The sequence below is a fragment of the Furipterus horrens genome, unplaced genomic scaffold (genome assembly GCF_987537825.1).
Source record: "Furipterus horrens unplaced genomic scaffold, mFurHor1.1.pri manual_scaffold_11, whole genome shotgun sequence".
Taxonomy (NCBI): Eukaryota; Metazoa; Chordata; class Mammalia; order Chiroptera; family Furipteridae; genus Furipterus; species Furipterus horrens.
The window spans coordinates 63,644,786-63,670,262 of record NW_028327181.1 but is presented as its reverse complement, the minus strand read 5'-3'; the positions used below and the strand labels follow the sequence as shown (position 1 = coordinate 63,670,262).

The window sequence follows — 25,477 nt, the reverse complement described above, 5'->3', positions numbered from 1 at the left end:
AGGAATACAACTACCTCAAAACTAGAAACAACCAGAAGCTCCAGAAAATCAAACTGCATGGAAGTCTAACAAACAAAGACAGAAAGAAGAAATCCTCATCCAGCCAGGTAGGAGGGGCAGAGCCAGGGCGGAGAGGACGAGGTGTGGTGGTGGTGGCAGCAGGCCAGTGGAAAGCATAGTTACACATTTCAAAAAGTCAGGAGGGACACCTGGGGAGTGTTCTCAGCTCCTCACCAGACCTCGCAGCTCACGATCCCAGCACTGGGAAAAATCAAGCCTCATTGCTTCTGACTGTGCAAGCCAGTGGGGGTTGGGGCGGAGGCGGAAACTGCCGGTCTCTTAGTGGAGTCCACTTCTTTAAAGGGCTGCTACGGTCCTAGAACATACGCAGATCCACCCACCCTTGGAACGACGGCCAGGGCAATAGCCAGAGGGGTGCCAGTCCCATACGAAAGTGAGAGAGGTGCCTGGAGAAGGGGCAAGTACTGGGCAAGTGGCATTGTTCCCTCTCAGACCCCTCCCCCACCCACAGCGCCACAAGGACGTGAAACAGGTCATCCTGTACTGACGAATCCCTAAGGCTCCGCCCCTTGCAACGTAACAGGAGCGACAGCTCTACCTAAGACACAGAGGCAAACAAACATAGGAGCCTGTCAAGATGAGCAGACAGAGAAGTATGGCCCAAAAGAGGGAACAGATCAAGGTTCCAGTGGGAGAACTAAGTGACGGGGAGTTAGCCAACCTAACAGGCACAGAGTTCAAAACACTGGTGATGAAGATGCTCACAGGCTTGACATATGCTTGACTGATATGCTTGAGTATGGCAAACGCATAAGAGAAGAAGGCTATACTAGGTGAAATGAAGGAAAATTCACACAAAACCAAGGGTGAAGGGAAAACCGGGGTTCAAATCAATGATTTCGAACATAAGAAAAAAAGTCAACCAGGGCAGGAGGAGGAAACAAGAATTGAAAGAAATGAGGAGAGGCTTGGGAACCTCTGGGACAACTTTAAACGTGCCAACATCCGAATCATGGGGGTGCCAGAAGGAGAAGAGGAAGAGCAAGAAATTGAAAACTTATGTTAAAAAAATAACGGAGGAAAACTTCCTAAATTTTGCGAAGGAAGTAGACATACAAGTCCAGGAAGCACGGAGCGTCCCGGGCGAGCTGGACCCAGAAGGGACCACCCCAAGAAACATCATGATTAAAATGCCAAAGGTGAAAGATAAAGAGAGAATCCTAAAAGCAGCAAGAGAAGCTGAGAGTTGCCTACCAAGGGGTGCCTATAAGACCATCAGCTGATTTCTCAAAGGACACTTTGCAGGCAAGAAGGGACTGGCAAGCAGTATTCAATGTGATGAAAAGCAAGGACCTACAGCCAAGATTATTTTATCCAGCAAAGCTAGCATTTAGAATGGAAGGGCAGATGAAGTGCTTCCCAGACAAGGTAAAGCTAAAAGAGTTCATTACCACCAAACCATTATTATATGACATGTCAAAGGAACTTAAGAAAAAGAAGATCAAAACTATGAACACTAAAATGAGAACAAACTCACAAATATCAGCAACTGAATAAAAAAAAAAAAAACAATCCAACTAAGCAAACCAGAATAGGAACAGAATCATAGGTATAGGGTCATTTGGAGGGTTATCAACTGGGAAGGGCTTAGGGGGAGAAATGGGGAAATGGTGCAGGGATTAAGAAGCATAATCACTTGGTACAAAATAGACAGGGGGAAGTTAAGAATAATATAGGAAAGGGTGAAACCAAGGAACTTATATGCATGACCCATGGACATGAACTAAGAGGGGTGGGATTGCTGGAGGGAAGGACGGTACTGGGCAGAGGGGAGCAAAGGGGAAAAATAATTGGAACTACTGTAACAACATAATAAAATATACTTCAAAATATATACAAAATATAAAAAGATATTTTGCGATAGACCACATTCACATAACTTTTATTACAGTATATCATTATAATTATTCTATTTTATTATTGGTTATTGTTGTAAATCTCTTACTGTGTGCCTTATTTATAAATTAAGCTTTATCATAGGTATATATGTGTAGGAAAAAACAGTATAGATAGGGTTCAGACTATCTCCAATTTCAGGCATCCATTGCGGGGCTTGGAACATGTCTTGGGACGACTGTATATATTTAGGCAGATTTGGAACTATTTGAGTGATTCTTTAGGTTCTACCTCCTATTATTTCCCCATATAACATTTAGTTTCAGCCAGCCTGTTTGTTGGTGCTCTGTGAAAATCTTTTACAAGTTCCCTTTGGCTTCTCTTCTTCCCTTTGCTTTTGCTCCTATCTGCTTTTGTGAATACTATTTGCTGCTTGTTTTCTTAGCATCTGTTCTTCCTTCCTGCCTTACAGAGCACTGATTTTTCGTGAGATGTGTGCCATCCCTCACAGCCTCATGCCTGAGATAAATAACGCTAGCACTATCCTCAACACCAGTGTGTGCCTGATTGGTAATGGGAATGGATTTTCCTTTAACTAAACTTAATCCAGAAATGGGTTTTTAACCGAAATGATATGTAAGGAGGGAAAGTCTGAAAGTAGAAACTGAGGAAGAGTTTCCTCTCACTTCTGAGAAAGCCCTGGGAAAAGAAAACTTTCCTTCTAAACATTTTGCATAAATGTGATGCCTAGATCTATTTTCCTGTCAGCTTGAGGAAAAAGCCACCATCAAGGATGTCAGAGACATGAAATGGAAAAAAGAGTCCTTATATTCTTGAGCTCCTGAATAAACCAGCCCTGAAGTCTGCCCTTCTGTATTTATTTTGCAAAGATAATAACTTTTCTGATCATTTATCTATTTTGAAATATGTTTTTGTTACTTGCATCTAAAAGCATCTTAATTATCCTTCAAAATTTAGCCCAAGTTTCTACTTCTGAGGAAACTTCCAGGTTATTTTTCATTTACATTTGTTTACCAAAATACGTTTACAGTGTGGCATTCAAACATCATATCTTTGGTTCTGTCAAATTATAGTCCTTAAATTGTTTGATTTCTTGGTCTTGTTTCTTCAACTTAATTGCAAGTTCTTTGGAAGTTCAAACATCAGAGTACTTTGTATACAGATAGCTAAATAATCTATTTTTCCCTGCTTCCCTAAATTTGTGATCACATACATAGTATGAGTTTATAGCAATTATTGGTGTGATAAAGAAGTTAACAATTTGACAGTCTGTAAAGGTTTTCATAAAAATAAAGTATATTTGAGCCTTTAAAGGTTTTGAAATAAAGACTTTGTTATTTGTTTTCTAGCTGTCACCACTGACTGAAGAAGAGAAAACTGCGGTACAACAATTAAAATCTCACGTATCAGACTTATGAAGAAATGGACTTGCAGAGGGGAACTCTAATAGAGTAGAGATCAATTTCAGAGAGATTTAGGAGGATATCTTGTTAGCACTTGGTACTTAGAGGTGGGGTATGGTGAAGGAGAAGGTCTGGCCTGGGTAACTAGAAAGTGATGCCTTTCACAAGAGAAGGGAATATGAGAAGGGCAGATGTTCCTAAATTTCAGTCAAAAGGATGTAATGGGAATAAAGGGATTTAAGCACACATATTTAGTTTTGCAATTTCAGGCAAGGAAGTGCTAACATTATTTTGCATCTGTTTTTGTATAATCAGGGTAGCACAGATGTCCTATTGTAAAAGAATGTTTATGCACTATAAGTCAGTCCAATGTGAATAAGCATGCTTTAAAAGATAGAAAAAGTATTTGTATTATGTTATACAATATATTATAGAACTCTTCATTTTTGAAAATTTTGATTGAAGATGTGGTCACATTATCAGTGAGACTGCTATGTGACCTATAGTCTCCCATAAAACCTACCTTTTATAATCTGGTTTTTCTGTTGAGAGCCTTTTATTTTTGTCCTGTTCCTTCTGCTTCCTAATGTTGAACAGCATGAGTTCTGCTTTCCAGTGCTCTCTTAGGCTGTTCCTTTTGTATTTCAATATGACCTTTGTTCTCCTTCAGCCTATATTACTGTAATGGTTCATACTATGTGAAAGCTAAGAAATTGAAATCAGAAGAGCAATGGCGACTGCTGCTTGCCAGTTTTGTGTGTGTTTGTATATGTTTCCTTCATTATTTATTTATTTAAGATTTTATTTAATTTTAGAGAGAGGGGAAGGGAGGGAGAAAGAAGGGAGAGAAACATCAATTGGTTGCTTCATGCACACGCTCTGACCAGGAACCGAACCTGCAGCCCAGGCATGTATCCTTACCAGGAGTTGAATCGGCGACCCTTTGCTTTGCGGAAGGATGCCCAGTGAAGCCACACCAGTCAGGACCCCTTATTTATTTTTTTAATAACTTGACAATAAGGTAACTGTCCAAAGTAGGGGCAGATCTTGATATAAATGTTAATCGCAGGGTTATATATAATAGTAATACACACATCTGGCTAATAGCAGGCAAGTAGGAAAATAAGTCATGGTGTATTTATGCAATAAGAGGTGAGAGTTGTCTATAAATTTATTACTTTTAATGTTCTGGGAAATGCCAAATGGGGGAGGGGAAGCAGATACTGAAGTTGTGAAGTTAAGGTTGGGCTTTGACATGTATCTGAGATGTAAATAGCAGGTTTTAAATTTCAGCTGTGTGACCTTGAGCAAATCACTTAACTTCTATGTGCCTGGATGGTTGGAAGCACAATGAGATGGTGTTTGGTTTTGAAGGATACTTAGCAATCCTTCCATAAGTGATCTTTCCATATATGTAATAAAAATGAAGCATTGAAAGGACTAGGAAAAATGAATACAATATTGGGTCTGTAGGTTATAGAATTATACCTCAATATAAATTTAAAAATTTCTGTTATGAGAATGTATTTGTCTCTTGACCAACTTACAATAGCTGAGAAAACGGGGTTGGGAGAGTAGCTGCAGTTAAAATTGTGTTGTTCTGTTAGAATATTTCAAGAACAGAAAGCCCCCCCCACTTTTATAAAAATTGGAGAAAAATAAGTCACACCTTAGTAACAGATACTAATTTTATCCAGTCCTCAGGCAATTGATATTAAGGAAGTTCCTGTACATAAATCTTGGTGAGAGAATTTTTCAGTCAGATTAATCTTCCTAAATTCTCTTCGTCCATGGCTCACAGTTTAAAAAAACTTCTTGTTGTCCACTACTTATAAGAAAGTCCAGACTTCTGGCCAAGATGGAGGGCTAGACAGACATGCTGCGTCTCCCTCCACAGCTAAGAAGGAATACAACTACCTCAACACTAGAGACAACCAGAAGTTCCAGAAAATCAAGCTGCATGGAAATACAACAAAGAAAGAAAGAAGAAATCCTCATCCAGACAGGTAGGAGGGGCGGAGCTGGAGTGGAAAGGATGTGGTGTGGTGGCAGTGGCAGCATAGGCCACCAGAAAGCACAGTCACATCTTTTAAAAACTAGGGAGGGACACATGGGGAGCACTCCCAGCGCCAGACCAGACCGAGCACACAGCTCACAGTCCCAGCACCAGGGAAAATCAAGCCTCATTGCTTCTGACTGAGCAAACAAGTGGGGGTTGTGGTAGAGGCAGAAACTGCTGGTCTCTCAGCAGAGTCCGCTTGTTTAAAGGGCCCCCACAGTCCTAGAATGTCTGCAGACCCACCCCTTAGGGCACAACGGTCAGGGTAGCAGCTAGAGAGGTGCCAGTCTGGTGCGGAAGTGAGAGAAGTGCCTGGAAAAGGAGTGAGAGCTGAGCAAGCATTATTGTTCCTTCTCAGACCCCTCCCCACATACAGTGCCTCAATGTGGTGAAACGGGTCAACTCTACTCACAATCCCCAAGGCTCCGCCCTTACAATGTAACAGGAGCGACAGCTCTACCTAAGACACAGGCAAACAAACACAGGAGCCTGTCAAAATGAGTAGGCAGAGAGAAGTATGGCCCCAAAGAGGGAAAGGATCAAGGTTCCAGTGGGAGAACTAAGTGACAAGGAGATAACCAAACTAACAGATATTGAGTTCAAAACACTGGTGATGAAGATGCTCACAGGCTTGACATATGCTTAAGTACAGCAAACGCATAAGAGAAGAAGTGAAGGTTACGCTAAATAAAACAAAGAAAAATCCACAGAAAACCGATGGTGAAGGGAAGGAAATGGGCTCAAGTGAATGATTTGGAACATAAGGAAGGAAAAAAACAGCCAGCACAGAATGAGGAAACAAGAATTGAAAAAAATGAGGAGAGGCATAGAAATCTCTGGGACAACATCTGAACCATGGGGCGGGGGGTGGGGGTGGGGTGGTGCCAGAAGGAGAAGAGGAAGAGCAAGAAATTGAAAGCATATTTGAAAAAATGAAGCAGAAAATCCCAAATTTGGCAAAGTAAATGGACATACAAGTCCAGGAATCACAGAGTCCCAAACAAGCTAGACCCAAGGAGGACCACGTGAAGCCACATCATAATTTAAATACCAAAGTTCAACATAAAGAGGGAATCTTAAGAGCAGCAAGAGAAAAGCAGAGAGTTACCTACAAAGGGGTGCCTATAAGACCATCAGCTGGTTTCGCAAAAGAAACTTTGCAGACAAAAAGGGACTGGCAAGGAGTATTTAATGTGATGAAAAGCGAGGATCCACATTAAGATTACTCTATCCAGCAAAGCTATCTTTTAGAATGGAAGGGCAGATGACGTGCTCCCAAGACAAGGTAAAGCTAAAGGAGTTCATCATCACCAAGCCATTATTATATGAAATTCAAAGGGAGTTAATTATTAACAAGAAGATTAAAATTATGAACATTAAAATGACAACAAACTCACAAATGAATATAAAACAAAAAAATCCAACTAAGCAAACAAGAATAGGAACAGAATCATAGGTATGGGGATCATGAGGAGGGTTATCAGTTGTGAGGTGGAAGGGGGAGAAATGAGGAAATGGTGCAGGGATTAAGAAGCATAATTGGTTGGTACAAAATAGATGGGGAAGATAACAAGAGGAAGGGGTGAAGCCAGAGAACTTACATGCATGGGCCATGAACATGAACTAAGGGGGTGGGATTGCTGAAGGGAAGAGGGGTACTGGGTGGAAGGGAGCAAAGGGAAAAAAAATTCAGATTACTGTAACAACATAATCAATAAAATATATTTATAAAATAAAATAAAAAGAAAGTCCAAATACTCCCTGACTGGTATGGCTTGGTGGGTTACGCATCATCCTGCAAACAACAAGTTCTCTGGTTCAGTTTCTGGTCAGGGTACATACCTGGGTTGTGGGCCAGGTCCCCCGTTGAGGGCGTGCAAGAGGCAGCCTTTGGCTGTTTGTCTCCCTCTTTATCCCTTCCCTTCCCCTCTCTGAAAATGAATAAAATCTTTTTTTTTTTTTTTTAAAAAAAAGGTCCAAACGCTTTGATACTTAAGAATTTTATAGGTTATTGTTGATTCTCTACATGTGCACTTCTAGGTTGGGTGAAGTGTAATAGTTGTTTGCAAACAAACCAGAAAGAAAAAAATTAAATTCGGATTAAGAATCTGATGCAAGTCCTTCGTCTCATACCTTCAATTCCTGCAATATTTAAGCATGTCCTATACCAGAAAATTGTAGAAAGCAGCCGCCAATATAGGAAAGCTCGATGCAGTTGATACCCATTTGCACTTCGTATAGTTTCATGGCAACAGCGCATCTCAAGCGGCAAGAAATGCAGCCTGTGGTGTGGCACTTAGATCTGCACAATTTATGGTCCCGTTCAGGTACCCCCGAATGAAGAAACGCCACCGCTCTGGTTTTCGCAGTCTTGAGCTTCGGAAGTCTTAAAAACCTGAGACTGGGCTTTCAGAGAAAAAACGACTAGCTAGGAAACCTTTGCACCACGGTTTTGCAAAGGGAGGATCATAAACCATCTGCCAAAATCACCTAGAACGGTTGTTAAAAACGCGGATTTGGTGGGGCCCAAGCCTCTAGAATCATGGAGACCGAGTCCTAGGGATGTGGCTCTGGAGTTTGCGTTTCGCACTGGCATTCCTGGGAGCTGCGGTCTCTGGCCGGCAAGTTTGAGAGCGGTGAGGCTCCGCCCCTATCCTGGCCACGCTCTCCGCTCCCTGCTCCCTGCGTTTTCCGGAGTGGAGGGTACGCAACTGCAGAAGCGAACCGCCAAATCTCGTGTGCGCCCCCGCACCGCAGGAACTAGGTGCAGCCTCTCCGTGGTGCTCCCCTAACACTGCGTCCTGCGCTTCCAGCTGCCCTGGTTACCGTTGGTGTTTGTGAATTCCCTGCAGCGCATTCTTAGCTGGGGACCAGCGCGTCTGGGCTTCTGCAGCATTTCCGTAGGGCGCGCCCCCCAGTCTGCGTCACTTGGGCCAAGGCTGCCTCCTGGTACCCAGCGGGCGGTTGAACCCGGAGGAAGGAGCTGCGGCCAACACTTGCCCTCCCACTGCGTCCTAGGGCGGGCACGCGGATAAAAATGGCGAAGTGGGGGTAGCTGGTGGAGAAGCGATGGGGAGCGCAGGTGGGGCGGTCGTTGGAACCTCCTGACGTGGACACCGGGTTGTTCTCCGCGGCAATTTGAAGTGGCGACCTCGGGCTGGCACTTACTAGGTCTGACCGCGGACTCCGTGGGTCACCAAGCCCCGGCAAGAGTCAGAGGCAATGGATGAACAGAGCGTGGAGGTGAGGGGCTTTGAGAAGGTTGGTGATTAGTCTGCCCCTGTCACTCGGGGAGGGCTTTTTAGTCAGGGCGCCTGGTCCTAGTTCTCTGGCCCGGCACCCTACTCTGCTGCTCTGGCTGTGGTGAGGGCTGGCCAGGTGCGAAGGACGTGGTGCTTGTTCCGCAGCCCTCTGGTGTCTGTGCTCGGAACGTTCCCGCAGTCAGGTGGTCTCTGCACGGGTGCGCAGTCCCCGCAGGGTTTCTGCAAACTACATCCTCCTCACAGCAAAACTGCAAATTCATTAGGTGGACGTGCCCTTCCACTCGCAACCAGTTCTTGCGAGTTCCTGCGCGACCCAAATCTCCCTCCAAATGGATAATCATTCCTCCCAGCGGTGCATTTTGTAGACTTTTGTCCTTCCTGTGAATGAAGGTATACTCTTACTGTCTCAATTTGGCTGTTGTGTGCCAGAACAGCTCTATTCTTTTTATATGACATTTGTAAGCTGTGATTTAAAATGTTGTGTGTATTTACGTAAAGGCTAGGAACATTTTTTTAAAAGGATTGGTTATTGGCCATAATTGTATAATGTCTAATTTTGAACCTTCCAAATACTAAATAAATTTTTGCTTCTTAGTAAGGGCAACGATGTCACTGGGCACCCCACTTGAAACTAGTTGTCCACGCCTCCCTGCCCCCCCAGCATCTGCACCTCACAGATTCTTTCTGGTCCAGCAGAGTCATGATTAGACTCCAGTAATTTTCTTCTTAATACTTTGTGTGAAGATATTATAAAGGTTTGATAACTTTACCTTGGTTTTAGGAGAGTTCCATTCTTCTAGAATGGAGTAAAAATAAATGTGAGTACCGCAATAATAAACTTAAAATATGTAATAACTTACATTTAATTATATCTTTTCTTGTTAGTTACTTCCTAAATTGGTTCACATGAGACTTCTTGCAAAGATAAGAAGTTTCTTCTATTTACGTGATCTTTTTTTCTTCCCTAAACATTGGTTGTGCTGCCACCAAAAATCTCAGCAGGGACAGAATCTCAGGCTCAGGTAAATTAGTTACTTGGTTACAGCATCAGGGCAGAAATTTGGATTTCTGGATTCTGAATTCGTTTGTTTCTTGACCAGAGTACACTGCTATTAGAACATACATCTTCTAAAAACTTTTACAATATTATAAAAATAATTCGTTCCCCTTGGGGAAATTGCAGAAAAGTAAAAAGTCCATTTGTTCCTTTTTTTCTTACTGTTAAACATAGGCTCCCCCTCCTCCCATATCGTTTCCTGAAATATTTGCAGTGACTGTAAATTAACTGTGACAGTTTAATTAATATTTGGACGCTTGGGTTAGTCAGATTCTTGCCATTCTAATTAATGCTTCCATGAAAATATTTGTGCATAAGTCTGTCTGTTTGCATGTCATAGCCTTTCCTTAAAATAGAACCATTGTGAAGCTTAGATGTACTCAGGTACCCTGGACCTTGGACTGACCAAGTCCTGATATGGAATAAAGTTAAAAGTAAAATTTTATCAAGTGAATTATTTTAAGCATGCTTTTTACTCTTGATTCAGTAACCTAATCTGGTGGACTTTACATCTTTTATTACTTTCAGAGCATTGCTGAGGTTTTCCGACGTTTCATTTGTATGGAGAAATTGCAGGATGCCCGCCTGTGTCCTCGTTGTTCCAAGCTTTGTTGTTTCAGCTGTATCGGGGTAAGTTTTTTTTTTTTTTTTTTACATGCATTTAGTTTACGTAAGATATTGTAAAAATTAATCGTTTTCTGTATTTTTTTAACATTTTAAAAATTGTGTTTCTATTACAGTTGTTTCATTCTTTCCCCCTGTATTTTTTCTTATTTTAAATTTTGTGTCCTCTTAAAAAATGTCTATATGAATGTTCTTTAATAGGAAGACCATCAATGTATATTGCTTAGTACTGCAGGGATGAATAATCATCAAGTGATAGCTGCCATGAAATGTCTGGAAACCAAAGCTCCATGTAATTTTCATATATTTGTATTATTAAATCACTGCACATTTAACCAGTATTAAACCAATGGACTTTGTGTTTATATTGAAGAATGTGTACTGTCATAGAGAGGCACTAACAAAATACTGAGAGACCCAGAGGAGGGAAAGTTCAAACTTGTTTGGTGGGTAAGACTAAAAAAAAAAAAAAAAAAAAAGTAAAGAATAAAATCATATCATCTTATAGTTATAAGAGACCTTAGTGATGACTATAATCCAGTGACTTTAATAATTGAATGTAGATAAACTCCTCAAACAAATTTACAAGGAGGCTTACCAGGTAGGAACTTGTTTCGGTTGTGTATGGGGATTCAATAACACATTTGCAGACCACAGTTGAAAACTGCCCTGCCCACATTACTCTTAGTAGATTATTTTCTTTCTTGAAAAAAACCAAAGCATCTCACATGCTCTTCACCTCAGAATTTCTCTGTGGTTTCTTATTTCTGTCTAAGGAAGATAAATATCCCTTTGTGAAGAGTAATATCTCTAATATATAAATCATTTGCTTCCAGTCACAGCTAGCAAATGGTGGAGCTGGAGTTGAACCCAAGAAGTCTGGCTTGAGAGCCTGTGTTCTTTGCCACTATACCATGTGCAGAAGACCTAGGTTATATACCATGCTAGTTCTCCCACTCATAAACTGAGACTCAATCTTTCTTAGCCTTGTTTCCTCAGCTATAGGAGGTGGATAACAAGATCTTCACAGGGTGGTTGTGGCATTAGATGAGATAAGCTAAAACTAATTTAGAAACTGTAAAATACTATTTTCTTGTAAAGTGTTACATTGTTGTTAAAATAGCAACTAATGCACATACATCTTCGTTTTAAAAATTTTTATTGATTTCAGAGAAAGAATTTTCGATTTGTTGTTCTTCTTACTTATTCCTGTCTCCTTTCCTCCTTTCCTCCTTTCTTTCCTCACCAGAGGACATTTTTTCATTGCTTTGAGAAAGAGGAAGGCAGAGAGAGAGAGAAACATCGATTGCTTCCCTCTTGTAGGCTCCCCACCCGGGGATTGAACTTGCGACCTAGGTATGTAACCCATCCCATTGTATGGGATGACGATCCAACCAACTGAGCCACAGCAGCCAGGGCCATTGGTTGTTTTCTTGGATGTTCTCTGACTGCAGACTCAACTGCAACCTTGGTGTACCTGAACAGTACTGCAACGAACTGTGCTACCTGGCCAGGGCCTCGTTGGTTGATACTTGTATGTGACATGACTGGGAATCGAACCCCCAACCTTGCTGTATCTGGATGACGCTGTAACCAACTGAGCTACCTTGCCAGGAATTTGTTTATGTTGATAAATGGTGAAACTGAAACTAGATAAATCAAGTCATTGGCCTCTCCTACTGTAGTTAATTAAGTGATAGAATCTGGATATGGACTCAGTCCTTGTGATGAAGGCGCAGTAGACATACGACCTCTGGTTATTACCTTATAACTCAGTGATTCTTTATTTCTTCATTGTTACCTCTTCCTGTTCCTTATAGGCATATATTTTCTTTTTTTTAAGATTTTATTTATTTTACTTTTTAGAGAGAAGGGAAGGGAGGGAGAAAGGGAGAGAAATATCTGTGCGACAGAATCGATTGGCCGCCTCTCACAGGCCCCCAAGTGGGGACTTCTCTGGCAACCCAGGCATGTGCCCTGACTGGGAATTAAACAGGTGACCTTTTATTTGCAGTCCAGCGCTCAACCCCCTGAGCACTCCTGCCAGGGCGAGGCATATATTTCTTAAATATTGCTGCTGGCATGCTGTACTCTGAGGTTTCTGGGAAAATTTTATCTACTTTAAGACACTTGATTTACTGTTGCAGGTTTAAGTTTCATTTCTGTGAGCAGGGCTCCCAAATTTATTCCTTCAGCATTGACCTATAAATGTCCTCTGATTGTCCTTCCAAGCATCTTCAACTTTCTTCCAGATCAAATTTGTCCTGTTCTTTTCTCAAATTGACTTTTTTGACTTCTTTCTTTTTATTCTATTTTGCCTGTCAACCTTGACATCTCTTACACTGATGGTTTTTAAGTCCTGTCAGTCATCTCCAAGTGTCTCTCCTGTCTGTCCTTTCTCTTCCTATCATTACCATCCTAATAGGGAAATACAGACATTATTACCTTGTGCTCAGGTTATTATAGTTATCTTCTAACTGATCTCTCTGTCTTTAATCTTTTCTTATCTCTAGTCTGTTTTGTATCCCGCTGCCATGTTGATGTTTTCCAGTGATGTCATGTTTTCCCTTCCATGCCTGTGAGATTTATTGCCTGAAGGATAAAGTCCAAGAATATTACCCTTGTGGTCAGATCATTTGGATAAAATGGTTCTAATGTTTCTTTCTAGAGCTGTCTTGATTCTTGAAGGTACTCTTCATTTGTTTATTCATCAAATATTAATTGCATGCCTACTTGAAGTTAGGCATTGACTTCCCAAGGAGTTGACTCAGTTGTTGGGATATAGACAGACAAGTGAGTAGATATATGTTAGATACCAATAAGTGCTATTAAGAAAATTGAAACTGAGTAAGGGTTTAGAGCAGGGACACTGAGGAGGGCAGAGGCAGGCTGGTGGCTGTTTTAGATAGGGTTGTGGGGGAAGGTCCCTTTGAGGAGTTGACATTTGAGCAGAGACCAGAATGAAATATGGGAGTGTTGTGAATATCTAGGGGGAGAAAATCCCAGGCAGAGAAATTAGAAGGGGCAGAGGCCTTGAGAAAGAAGTATGCTTAGTGTGTTGAGAAATAACAAAGAAGCCAGTGTAGCTGGAGCAAAATGGACAGAGGAAGAGTAGAAGAGGAGATGAGTTTCGAGATGTTGTGAAGGGCCTTGGTAAAGACCTTGGAGTTTATTTTAAGTGTGATGGCAGTCATTGAAATTTTCTGAGTGATATAATGTAAATTTTTAGAAACTGCCACTCTGGTCCCTGTGTGGAAAGTGGACTGTCAGCAGTTGGGAGAGGAAGTGAGGCAATCCTTTAGGATATGCTTTATCAGTGAAAGGTGAAGGGTGGGTTAGACTAGAATGGTAATAGTAGAGGTCATGAAAGTAGGACCGTCCTGGATGTATTTTGAAGGTAGAGCTTGCAGATGATATGTGAGGAAGTGTAAAGCATCTGGATGGTATAAACGGTATTCCATTCTGAGGTAGAAAAAACTTGGGGATGAGCAGATTTGGGTAGGCTCTAGATGTAAAAGTTTTGTTTTTAAATATATGGAGTTTATGCCCTGGCCAGGTATTCAGTCGTTTAGAGCATTGTGCCGATTTGCCAAGGATGTGAGTTTGGTCCCTGGTTAGGGCACATACAAGAAGCAACCAGCAAATGTGTAAATGAGGAGAACAACAAATCGATGTCTGTCTGTCTGTCTGTCTGTCTCTCCCCCTTCTTCTCTTTCTCTAAAATCAAGAAATAGAAAAAAGTAACTTTAAATATATGAAGTTTGAAGTGTTCATTATACATCTAATGGGAGATTTTGACAGTTGGAAATATGACTCTGGAGTGTGGAAGGGGACTTTTGGAGAGATTGAATTGTTAGCATATAGATAGTATTTAAAGCCAGGGGGTTGGTTGAGCTCACCAGGTTACCTCCTTGTAGGAAGATATTTTTAGGTCCGAACTGTGGGTTGCTCACATTTAGAGGTCAGAGGAGGAGGCAGATTCAGCAAAGGATGACAAGAAGGAGCCACAGAATTCAAGTGAGAAACATGTTTGAAGAGGAGTAAGGTAGCTGTGCCATATGGTTCTGGGCTGGGAATTGACCGTTGGACCTGAGAATGTGTGGGTCATTGGTGGTGACCTTGATGTGTAGTTTTAGGGGGAACAGAAACTTGCTGCCAGAGAGCGGGAGGAGTGAGACAGCAAGTATGAAGAGCTCAGAACTTCGTAATAAGTAAAGGGGAGCAATAAGGCTGTGGTTTGAAGGGGGTGTTGAGAGTCAACATTTTCCCCCATTTTTGGAGAAGTTTTATATCTTGCTTTGACTGAACCAGTAAACAGAATAATTAATGATGCTGGAGAGACGGGGGGAATAATGACAGGAGCAAAGTCCTTGAGAAGCTGAACTCTCCACCCAACCAAATTGTAATATTCATTTTGATGCCTTCCCTTCTTTCATCCCATCTCTGTTCACTTGACTATGGAAATTTAACTGTCTGTGAAAGGACAGATACTCATGCCCAGACCCGTGAATAAACATGTCCAAAGTCACCGAGTAGTTGGTGACAGACCAGGATTGGACTCCCATTCCAGTGCTCTACCCATGACTCTGGTGTGCCCAGGCACGTACACACACACACACACCCTCAAAAGGTGGGAACATTGTCTGTTTTCAGCCAGGTCTCCTTTAATTATCTAACTACACTTAGTGATTCTCTCTTATTACCAGTTTCCTTTTATTTGTGTTTATATCCCCGCCCTCTTTTTTGTCCCTGCAGTTCTCATTGTTCTTAGTTTTCGGGTTGGTTTTTTTTTTTTTGACTTCTTGATTTTCAACACAAGTAGCATTTTTATGTTTGCCTATATTTATTGACTTCCTTTTGTTTTTAATTTTGCAGCCTTTTTAAAATTAGGTATAATTGACAATAAATTGCACATGTTTAAAGTATATGGTCTGATAAGTTTTGACAAATGTATATACCTGAGAAACCATCACTACAGTTGAGATTGCATTCCTCCAAAGTTTCTTCGTGCCTTTTGGTAATGCCTCCTCCTGCTTGTCTTGTTCCCAGGGAACCTCTAACTGCTTTCTGCCACTATAGATGAGTTTGGATTTTCTGGAATTTTATACAAATGGAATCTTAGAATGTGTACTCTTACATATCCTTTTTGTTTGTCTTATACTCAGCAAAATTATTTTGATATTTATCTGCATCATGTGTGTCCAACAGTATTCCTTTTTATTGGTCCGTAGTAGCATTGTGCTGTGTGCATATGCCATAATCTGTTTATCCATTCACCTGTTTTTGTTTTATATGAGGTATAATTGACATATAAAACATCACATTGGTTTCAGATGTACAACACATTTTTAGATTTGGTATATGTATATGTTGCAAGATGACTATACTAAATCTAGGTAACATCTGTCAGCATATATAGTCAATTTTTTTTTCTTGTGATGAGGACCTTTGAGATCTGTTCTCTTAGCAATTTACAAATCTGCAGTATAATATTATTAACTATAGTTACCATACTTTACACACCCACTTGCTGATGGATACATGGGTTGCTTTTAGTTTTTGGCATTTACATAGAAAACTACTATGAACATTTATATACCAGTCTTTGAATGGACTTAAGTTTGCATTTCTTTTGGGTAAATAATTAGGAGTGGAATGTCTAGATCTTATGGTAGATGTATGTTTAACTGTTTAACAAATTGTCAGACTGTCTTCTAAAATAGTTGTATCATTTTACATTCTCACCAGCAGTTTATAATAGTTCCAGTTCTTCCACATTAATTCCAACACTTGTTTTTTTCAGTCTTGATTTTTAGCCATTCTCATAGGTATGTAGTGGTACCTCAACTTTCCCCCTAAGATCAGGAAAAAGATAAGGATGTCTACTTTTATTACTTCTATCTATTACCTTCTCTCCCAACCCCTGGTACCTACTATTTTTCCTGTCTCTATGAATTGGACTAGTAAGTACCTCATAGAAATCCAATCATGTAATATTTGTTCCTTTGCATTTATTTGTGGACTCTCTATTGCTTTCTATTTCTGTCCTTATCTGAGCACCAAACTGATGATTACTGTAGCTTTGCTGTAAATTGAAATCAGGAAATTCAACGTAGTTTTGGCTATTTGGGGTCCATTGAGATTCTGTTTGAATTTCAGAATAGGTTTTTTTACTTCTGTAAAAAGCACCATTGGGATTTTGATAGGAATTGCATTGATTCTGTAGATTGCTTTGGGTAGTATTGTCATCGTAACAATATTAATTTTTAAATCCATGAATATGGGGTGTCTTTTCATTTATTTAGGACTTCTTTAATTTCTTAATTTTCTTTCAGCAGTATTTTGTAATTTTCCACCTATAAATATTTCAGTCTTGGCTAAATTTATTCCCATGTGTTTTCCTCTTTTTGATGCTATTGTAAATGTATTGTTTACTTAATTTCCTCTTTGTAGTCTTCTTTGCTAGTGTGTGGAAATGCAAGTGTTTTTTATTCGTTGATTTCTATATCCTGCAACTTTGGTGAATTTATTAGTTTTAACAGTTTCTTGTGAAATAGGGTTGTCTACATAGAAGATCATGTCATCACAAACAAATGATTTTTACTTCTTTTCTATTTTGTATACTTTTATTTACTTGCTTAATTGCTCTGGCTGAAATTTTAGTATTATATTGATTAGAAGTGTTGAAAGCAGGTATCCTTGTCTTTTCCCTAGTCTTAGGGAAAAGTTTTCAGTCTGTAACCATTGAATATGATGTTTACTGTGGGTTTTTAAAATAAGGGCTTATTAAGTTGAGAACGTTTCCTTCTATTTTTCTTGAGTGTTTTTTTATCATGAAAGGATACTGGATTTAGTCATGTGTCTTTTCTGTATCAATTGAGATGCTCAGATGTCTTTTTCCCTTCATTTTATTATGTGCTATGTTCCACTGAATGATTTTTGTATGTTGAACTGTCAGTGAATTCCAGGAATAAATTCCACTTGGTCATGGTGTATAATCAAGGAGACTTGAGCTAAGTCACTTGTCTGGTGTCGTGTGGTTAGGATTCAGACTGAGGTCTGAATACTATCTGAAGCTTGTGATTCTTCCATTTGATGGAGAGAAATTAATTATTTAGTCAAATGTGGAGGAAATGCCATAAGGATTATTTTTTTAATATTGTGCATTAATATTGTTCAGTGGTTCTTACCTTTGGTTTTGGTTTGGGAGAAACATTGTTTTTCCCAAAGTATTAAAATTGCCATATTTATTTTTTGATTAAGTGAGATTCTAGAATACAAGGTAAAAATGCCACATATATACAGAGAAGGGAAAGGTCACCAGCTTGGGATAGGCAGGGAAGTTTTATGGCTATAACCAATGGACATTCCCAAGTGACAACATATGGAGGGAAGAAAGGACTGTCTAAGCAGGTACACAGACTTGATGCTGAAAGTTGGATACAAGGTCTGTCCAGAAGGTATCCAGCCATGTAATATGAAAAATAGAGACATTCATTGAGGAAGATGCAAGATACAAATAACATTGTACATAAGACAAGCCTAGGTGTCCTTCAAAGTAGACACCTGGGGACCTCACACAGTTCTCCCAGTTACCACCAGCTGCCCCATCGTATTTTCCTGAATATCATCTACAGTCTGAAATCTCTTCCCTTTCAAAGGTGATTTTAGCTTTGGGAAAAGCCGGGAGTTGCTGCCAGTCACCAGTCACCCTTAGCTGTGGCCTTCTGAAGCATCCAGAGAGTTTCCAGGAGGAATGTTCAAGCTTAATGCAATATTTGATGCAGATTCGTTGCTCTACTTGCTCAGTCATTGTGAAAGTGACGGCCGTTCAACAGTAGGTGTGCTCACTCAGTGGCTTCTACCACCCCCACTGACTAGTGCAGTGAGGTCATCATTGTTCATGCATGTGCATTCCAGTTCACGCATATGTATTCCAGTCCACTCTCCTTGGCTGTCAGGTTACACTGATGTCACGCAAACCATTCTCTTATATTAACAGTGGCTGATAGGTCTGGTCTACAGCTAGGGGTGCTCTCCAGGTGCTTCTCGCCTCCCCTTAAATACAGGTGTCTATGCTTACCACCGTCCCACCATCATCGCCGTTGCTGCCACCACCAGCACAGTTTGACCTCTCCACCCCAGCTTCACACCTCCTACCCTTCTGGATGAGCACCACTTCTTTATAACTTCCTACGTTGGACTTCCATTTATTTTCTGGAACTTCTGGTTATTTCTGGTTTTGTGGTAGTTGTATTCCTTCTTAGTTGTGGAGAGAGATGGAGCGTGTCACTCTAGGCCTCCATCTTGGCTGGAAGTCTCCTGTGTGTGTTTGCCTGTGTGTTAGGTTACATTGTAAGGGGCCGAGCCTTAGGGATTCCTCAATTTTTTATGTTAGCTTGCTATTGTATACTCAACCTTTGACTGAAAGATGAATATAAGCTTTTATTAATTTAGCTGACATTACTAAATTACTTATTTTCTTAATGACTTCTATCTAATTAGAGTCTTAATCTGAAATGACTTTCTTCCCTTAACTGTGAACTTTCTACTAGCTTGTAAGGATGGAGAACCCGTTACACCAAGACAGGGCACAGGTTTGTGCAAGTTTAAGATCTCAGGGGAGAAGACAGGCCTCACCGTAAAGGCATGCTCAGGGATCCAAATATTCTGACAGCCCTAAGACCTGATGATGGGGGGCCACAATGGGGGTCAAGTATGTTGTACATAACTGGCGCTTGGTGAGCCAGGGGCCAGAGCACCAGGATAAATTGTTATTTGACTTAATAACCCACACCCCTGGATGATGATGTATCTTCCAGTTCTCGGGGACAGACTATATTGGGGAACATGGGGGAGAGGAGTCCCTTTTCACCCTTGTTTGACCACACTGCTGCTTGAGGAAGTGCTGGCTACCCCGGGAGTCCTGCTTCAGCCTTGCTTTTCTTGCTTATGGCTCGTGCTATTTGTGTGTATATATATTTACCTATTTACATTTTAATTCTTTCCCTCATGGCTAGAGGTGGTTACAAACGTACACATTTCAGTAGAGAAAAACAATTTATTAGTAACCTGGTTCACTCAGCAGGAGGATCAGGTGTCACTTTCTGTTACTACTGATTCCAGGGTGTCATAGGAGACTCCCTCCTTTCTTCTGGGGAGAGAAAAAGAAGGTCAAAGCTTTTACTCTTGAAAGGAACAATGAAACTATTCATTATTTCCCCCTTTTAGACAGGAATTCTAAATAACTCCCAGTTATTTACATGTCGGAAGGCTCCTCCTCATCAGAGGAACCCATGTTTTGCAGATGCTGTGCCTCTTCTTTTTTCAAAGGGCCATGTGCACCCCGCAGCCAGCTCCAGAAACCGCCCTCCTAGAAAACAGAGAGGGAAACATGAATCCTGCCTGTCCCCCACTTTTTCCCACCACAGTGCTTGATCCTCCTGAAATTTACCTCCATCTGGCTTTCCACCGGTCGGTCCTTATTCAGGAGTCGCGAGAGAAAGCCCCTTGGAGGAAAACGCATACCAACAATTAGTGATTTGTCCCTCGCCTTATTAGGATTAAATGGGTAACTGGGTCCATACTCAGAGACAAAGTCACTGTAGACCTGGGACCTTGGAAATGATTCTTTGCACACTGGGCTTCCAGGGGTTCTCTGTGTCTGTTTAAAATGTCCCTGCCATGTCTCTGGGGTGACCTCTGTGGGTGGTCTGGCATGGAGTACAGGTGGGATTTTCAGCCTGAAGCACTTTCCTGGCCCTTGGCCAAGCGCCCTGAAGTGCATTGGGGAAAAACTGCACAGCCACACTGGGCAGAAGCAGTTTGCTCTCTCCAGAAGCATTTCACATCTGTCCCATTTAGACTTAGTCCCACATACACCCTTTGCTGGGGGTGGGGGTGAGGGTAAGAAGGTGCTTTTAACTTTCTAGCTGCTTTATCCTATAAGTTAAATCACACAACTAAATGCCTGAGTCCAAATAGCAGTTAGCTAAGTTAGCTAGCTTGCTGACTTCCGTACTGCAGGCTGTCACCGCTGAGTGAGTTGTGAAATCAGTTTACAAGTCACAACCAGCACTAGACTACAAAGTATTCTTTTTGACTGAAACAGAATAGAAAAAAATCAGAGTGCATAATGAGTCTGTTTTAGAAACGACTTATGTCTGTGTGGTACGTGTGTACTGAGTTCTGACATAAAGTGTAGCTCACAGTCCAAGCACGGGGTAATCAATGGAGAGACCCCCAGCTGGAAAGGCACCATCTTCTTTCTGACACTAGCAATGTGGCCATGGAGCAAGATATTTCCCTTCCTCCTCTCTGTTTCCTTATTATTAAAAAAAAAAAAAAAGAAAAGACAAACTACTGCGTAAGGTCTTGCCCAGTTAAAACTCTATGAAGTTGGGATAAAGGGAATAGAGAGAGTAGGGGCCTGAAAACCAGGAGGAGGGGAAGGGAAATTTTCCTGCCACCTTACAGGAAGGACTCATATAGTCTACATTCCGTCAGCCTTGAAGGAGACCAGAGCCTTTACCCTAAGGCCACGTGGCTTTCCCTGTCCCTTCCCCAGAGCTCCACCACCAGCAGGAACAAGTACAACCAAGACCTCCCCCTTTGCTCCCTGTTTCCTTAAAGGACCAGTGGCAGCAGATGCACCTGTGCTAGTCACACTCTCTATCAGCTTTGGCTACGGAGCTCATTTTGCAAAGTCCAGGCAAAGCATCAGAGTTAACAAGTGTTCTTTCCAAACTTAGCGGTTTCCTCACTGTAAAATGAGACTGAGGTAGAGTTCTAAGTTCTCCTCTAGTTCTTTCTTTTCTTTTTCTTTTTTTTAACTTTTCTAAGCATTTATTTTATGATAAATTTACTTTCAAGTTTTTCTTGCTTCAGTTCCTTATGGGACTTTTCTTTTCTTTTCTTTTCTATGCATCTTCTTCTTCTGGTTCAGGACCAATCTGCTCTTTTTCAGGGAGGAGCATCTCAGTGCGGCAGGCCTGAGAGCCCTTGTGGGCGTTAATCCACCATGAGCGCCTTAAACTCTGCGCTGCATCTTGGGAGCTTTGCTCACCTGGATGTGCTCAATGCCCAGAGAGTCTGCACCGCAACCCTTAAGTTCAGCACTGCTCTCTGCAGTTTTAAGCATGTGCAGCAAAAACGCAGCACTCTTTTGGGGGCACCAACCTGCACCCAGCCCCAGTCTTTGGCCTGGGCACTCCTACCAACTCCACCATTGTAAGGACAGAATGGCACACATTGCTTCTGCAAAGTGACATCCTTTAGCTGCTTGGTGGCTTTTCAGATATGCATACCCTTTTGGCCTGGCTGTTTCCCAAGTGTTCTCAAAGTGAACATGAATATTTAAAACTCTTGATTTGCATGATTTTGTGGGGTTTTCTGGGTCAAATGAGTAGCGCACCATTTTCAGAGGTCACTTCAGGCCACCTCCAGGAAGAAGCTCCTCTAGTTGTAAAATCCTACTTTAAAAACTGTCAGACTAATATTTACCTTGGCTTTCCTCCATTATTGCCCACAGGTGTTCTTGCGGCACGGAACTGTTTTAGGAAGAAAGCGACATCACAATTATTCATCACAATGACCACTATCTCTAAATCTTTATTTGTTCCCTTCTAGGTAAGGTGATAACTTTCTTGAGGACAGGAATTTGTTGAATACCCTTTGACTCTTCTTCCATACTCCCTAAGTTAGGATCTTGCAGGGAGCTGGCAATGTGTTTCATTGGCTGCTTTGGATAACGTTCAGCAGTTAGTCCCTAATAAAAGCTCTTAGAAGTAGAAAAAGAAAATAAAAGTATCTACCGGAAACAACGCAGCAGCTTTGTTTTAAGTTCAAGAACAAGAGTAGGATGCCTGTTATTACTGTTACTATTCATCATTGTTGAGGAGGTCCTAATCAATTTAATAAGAAAAGTGAAGTATTGGAAAGAGACAAAACGCATGTGCATAGGAGATGATGCCAAACCTAAAAGTGCAAGAGCATCGACTAGAATTTTAATGTCAAGTAAAATGACAATTCAGTAAGTGAATCCAAAATCAAATGATTAATACGCAAACCTCAAGAGTTTTCCCACGTACCACAAAAGACTAATTAAAAAATGAAAGATCCCACTTGCAATATCAATAAAAATGCATCAAGTACCTAGAAACAGACTTAACAAAAAATGCGTAAGACCTACGTGATCAAAACATTAAAACTCTTCTGAAGGACATTAGGAAGAATACACGACGTGAAGATACCATGTTCTTAGGTGTTGTGAAGATGTCAGTTCCCTTCAAATGAACCTACCGATGTAATGCAATCTATTCAAATTCCAAGAGAGTTTTTAAACAAAACCTGGCCAGCTGGTATTTGGTAGAGAAAATATGCAGGAATAGCCTACAAAATGTATGAAGAAGAAGATAAAAAAGCAGCAGCTTATATGTTATAAAGAAATTGGAATTACATGGTGATACTGTCACTGGTACAAAAAAAGATAACTAGATCAACAGACTAGAGTCCAAAGAGAGCTTTTTAGATCAGGAAAGAAAGAATGAGTCATTCAATAAAAGATTTTAAAACAATTAAATCTTCACGTAGGGGGAAAACAGTCAACCACACTAAAAACAAAACCAATACTAGACAGATTTCTTTTTTAAATTATGAATAAAAGAAATACTATAAAAAGGACTAAAAGAAAATATCAGAGACCACTTTCATGCCATGAGGTAACAAAGGCCTCGCTAACAAAACCCATACCCCATAAGCCAGGAGATGATCGGCAGAGAGGGTGACAGATGATCAATACACATCCTGCTCCGCACAGCCCTTGCCCTCTTCTCCCCTTGTTTGTTTGTTTTCTCCCTGTTGATTTATGGAAGTCCTTTGATATTAAATATCTTCATACTTTCAGTGGTTTTCATTGAATTTCAAAATTTCAAATATTTCTCAGTGTTGTTGTCTTTAAGGAGACAGAAGAGTCAGGCAAACCATCCTCAAAAAGCTTATCATCTAACTGGGGAGAGGAAATAATGAAACCACATAAATAAACACAAATGCGAGATTAAACTCCATAGAAATTAAATGCATTATAGGAGTTTATAGAAAATCCAAAAAAGCAAAGGCCATGTGCCCACTAGAGAGGGAGAGGGTATTGTCTGGGCACTGGCCAATGACTTCTTCCCAGAGGCCTTGGCAAGCTGCCCACATGCTAGTCCCCAGCTCCTAGGCTCAGAAGTCAGACTCTTCACCAAGAGAGGGCTCACTTCTTCCGATCGGGGTAGTCTCACCTTGTCAATACTGCAGTGCTAATAAAAAATCAGAAGGCCAAGATTACGGCCTGAGAGTGAGAATTACATCTGTTCCACAGACAACACCTGTGTCTACACGATCAGGGAAATACACTCTGTGGAGCTAGGCCACATGGCACACAGAAGCACAGTCAGAAGGCTACTTGGTGAGAACAGAATTAGAACAATAGGAATCAGCTGAATCCTGTGTTTAAAGGAAAAGACTGTATTAGCTGGATCCATGCATCTCCCCAACAGGCACAGCCTGGCTAGTGGGCTGGACTCTCCACGTCTGCTGCCTGAGGTGCCATCTCTACTCTTAGGCACTGCTAGGATGGGCAATGCCCATGTCAGACTCTCCCTCACCTGTTCTCTGCTTTTACTGCTGACCAACCCTCCTGCAAATAGACATGTTTTCTTTAGCAGTTACACATCCAGCCAGGTATTTCTCAAGTCTGGTAGACCAGGAGGCCATTTGGTCCATACACATCTCTGCTCTGCTCCATGATGTGTTGACCTTGGTATTTCTCTCTTAGGGAGCTGCCTTTTAAAAACTTACCATATTTTTAAGTTCTCGTGGGAGGGGAATGCCTCACTACTGCCCACGCCCTGAAAGGATGATAAATCTCACAGAAGAAGGAGGACTAGCAGGGCTGAAATAGGAATTTGAGCTGACTTTTGAGAGATTCACAGGACTTGCAGCACAGGCAGAGCAAAGTAAGGGAGTTTTAGATGAGCAAAGGCACGAACAAAAGTAGAAATGGGCATGGTGTGGCTAGGTTATGGTGGGGGGCTGCCATGACCATTGAAAATGTAAACAAGGTATTAGGTTGGATTAGTAGGGTAGTCAAGATTGTCAGCTAATTATATCACTTTTAATATTAGCTCCTGCCTGTTGGGAAAACAAGCCATTGTGTAATTGAAGAAAAGGCACACAGGCAAGCTCCAGGAAGAGGTGAGTATAAATACGACAGGCTTTAGAGAGGCCTGATGCAGGATTTAGTTTGCAATGTTTTAACTGAACCTATTTACGCCATGCTTTTTACACACTGGAGAAGAAATCCGCTAAGTAAATCTAGTCAATTGACAAGATCACACTTTTGTCTTTTAGCCATGTCCTTTTGACCAGGGTGACATAACTTTATGAGGGTGGAGAGTCTAAATCTCTCCTCATTTCAGCCAACAAGAAATCAATGGTAGAAAGAGAGTAATTGGTAATACATCAAATCAACATCATCCATTTTGAGTTGAAGAAATTTTGCTGTCATGTCAACTCTGGCCTATTGTAAGTTCTCAAAATAGTACAGTGGCTTGTTATCTTGATTTCAGTTCCACAGAATCTCTGGGAGTGGGCTTCCTTTAAAAATCTTTGGAATATAATGTGTAATAAAATAATAAAGCATATCAGCATTCATGACTAAAGAAAAATATCAGGGAGGAGTAGGTGGGAAAGTGGCTTTGATTTTCAGTTTGTGGGTTCTGACTCTATTCTAAAGACAGAATGTATTCTGGGAAGCTGAATGAACCGTTGTCTTACCATAATGAGACAGAAGATTGCAGTTAAACCTGTCGCCACTACAATAACAGGAGAGGCTAATAGGAGTATCTCCTTATAGCCATATCTTGGCACATTTCTGATGACCTTAAAAGAGAAAAACAAGCAATAATTTTAAGAAACAAACCAAAGAGATGGAAAAGATAAAAGTTAACTATTCTTAAGCCTGTGCTAAAGAATAGCTAACTATTCTTAACTACTACTCTAAAATCCCACTCTTTCAGGTGAATGGCTTATGAGGAGAGACCCAAAAACCCACAGAATATATTTATAAAATATTGTGTGTTTATCCTTACAT

At 41.0% G+C, this 25,477-nt stretch overlaps 1 protein-coding gene and 1 long non-coding RNA gene across 5 annotated transcripts in view; one reads left to right on the top strand and one right to left on the bottom strand.

Moving 5' to 3' along the window:
* Positions 1-25,477, top strand: part of LOC149998011 (SKA complex subunit 2) — a 78,643-nt gene that overhangs the window by 10,938 nt on the left and 42,228 nt on the right. The window contains exons 4-5 of one of the 4 annotated variants that reach the window (XM_090290725.1): positions 10,297-10,350; positions 24,510-24,579. The exons of 1 other annotated variant lie outside the window; for it this stretch is intronic. In XM_090290725.1, coding sequence (XP_090146851.1) covers positions 10,297-10,350; positions 24,510-24,579 — 124 coding nt within the window. Of the gene's footprint in view, positions 1-3,287; positions 3,878-10,296; positions 10,351-24,509; positions 24,580-25,477 lie in introns of those variants that run through there. 2 more of the 4 variants (XM_090290726.1, XM_090290727.1) reach the window with 2 other exon arrangements.
* Positions 19,643-21,915, bottom strand: LOC149998013 (uncharacterized). Its single transcript, XR_016514032.1, has 3 exons — positions 21,847-21,915; positions 19,799-19,853; positions 19,643-19,717 (listed from the first exon to the last, which is right to left on the bottom strand). It is a non-coding gene; the product is annotated as an uncharacterized LOC149998013 (long non-coding RNA).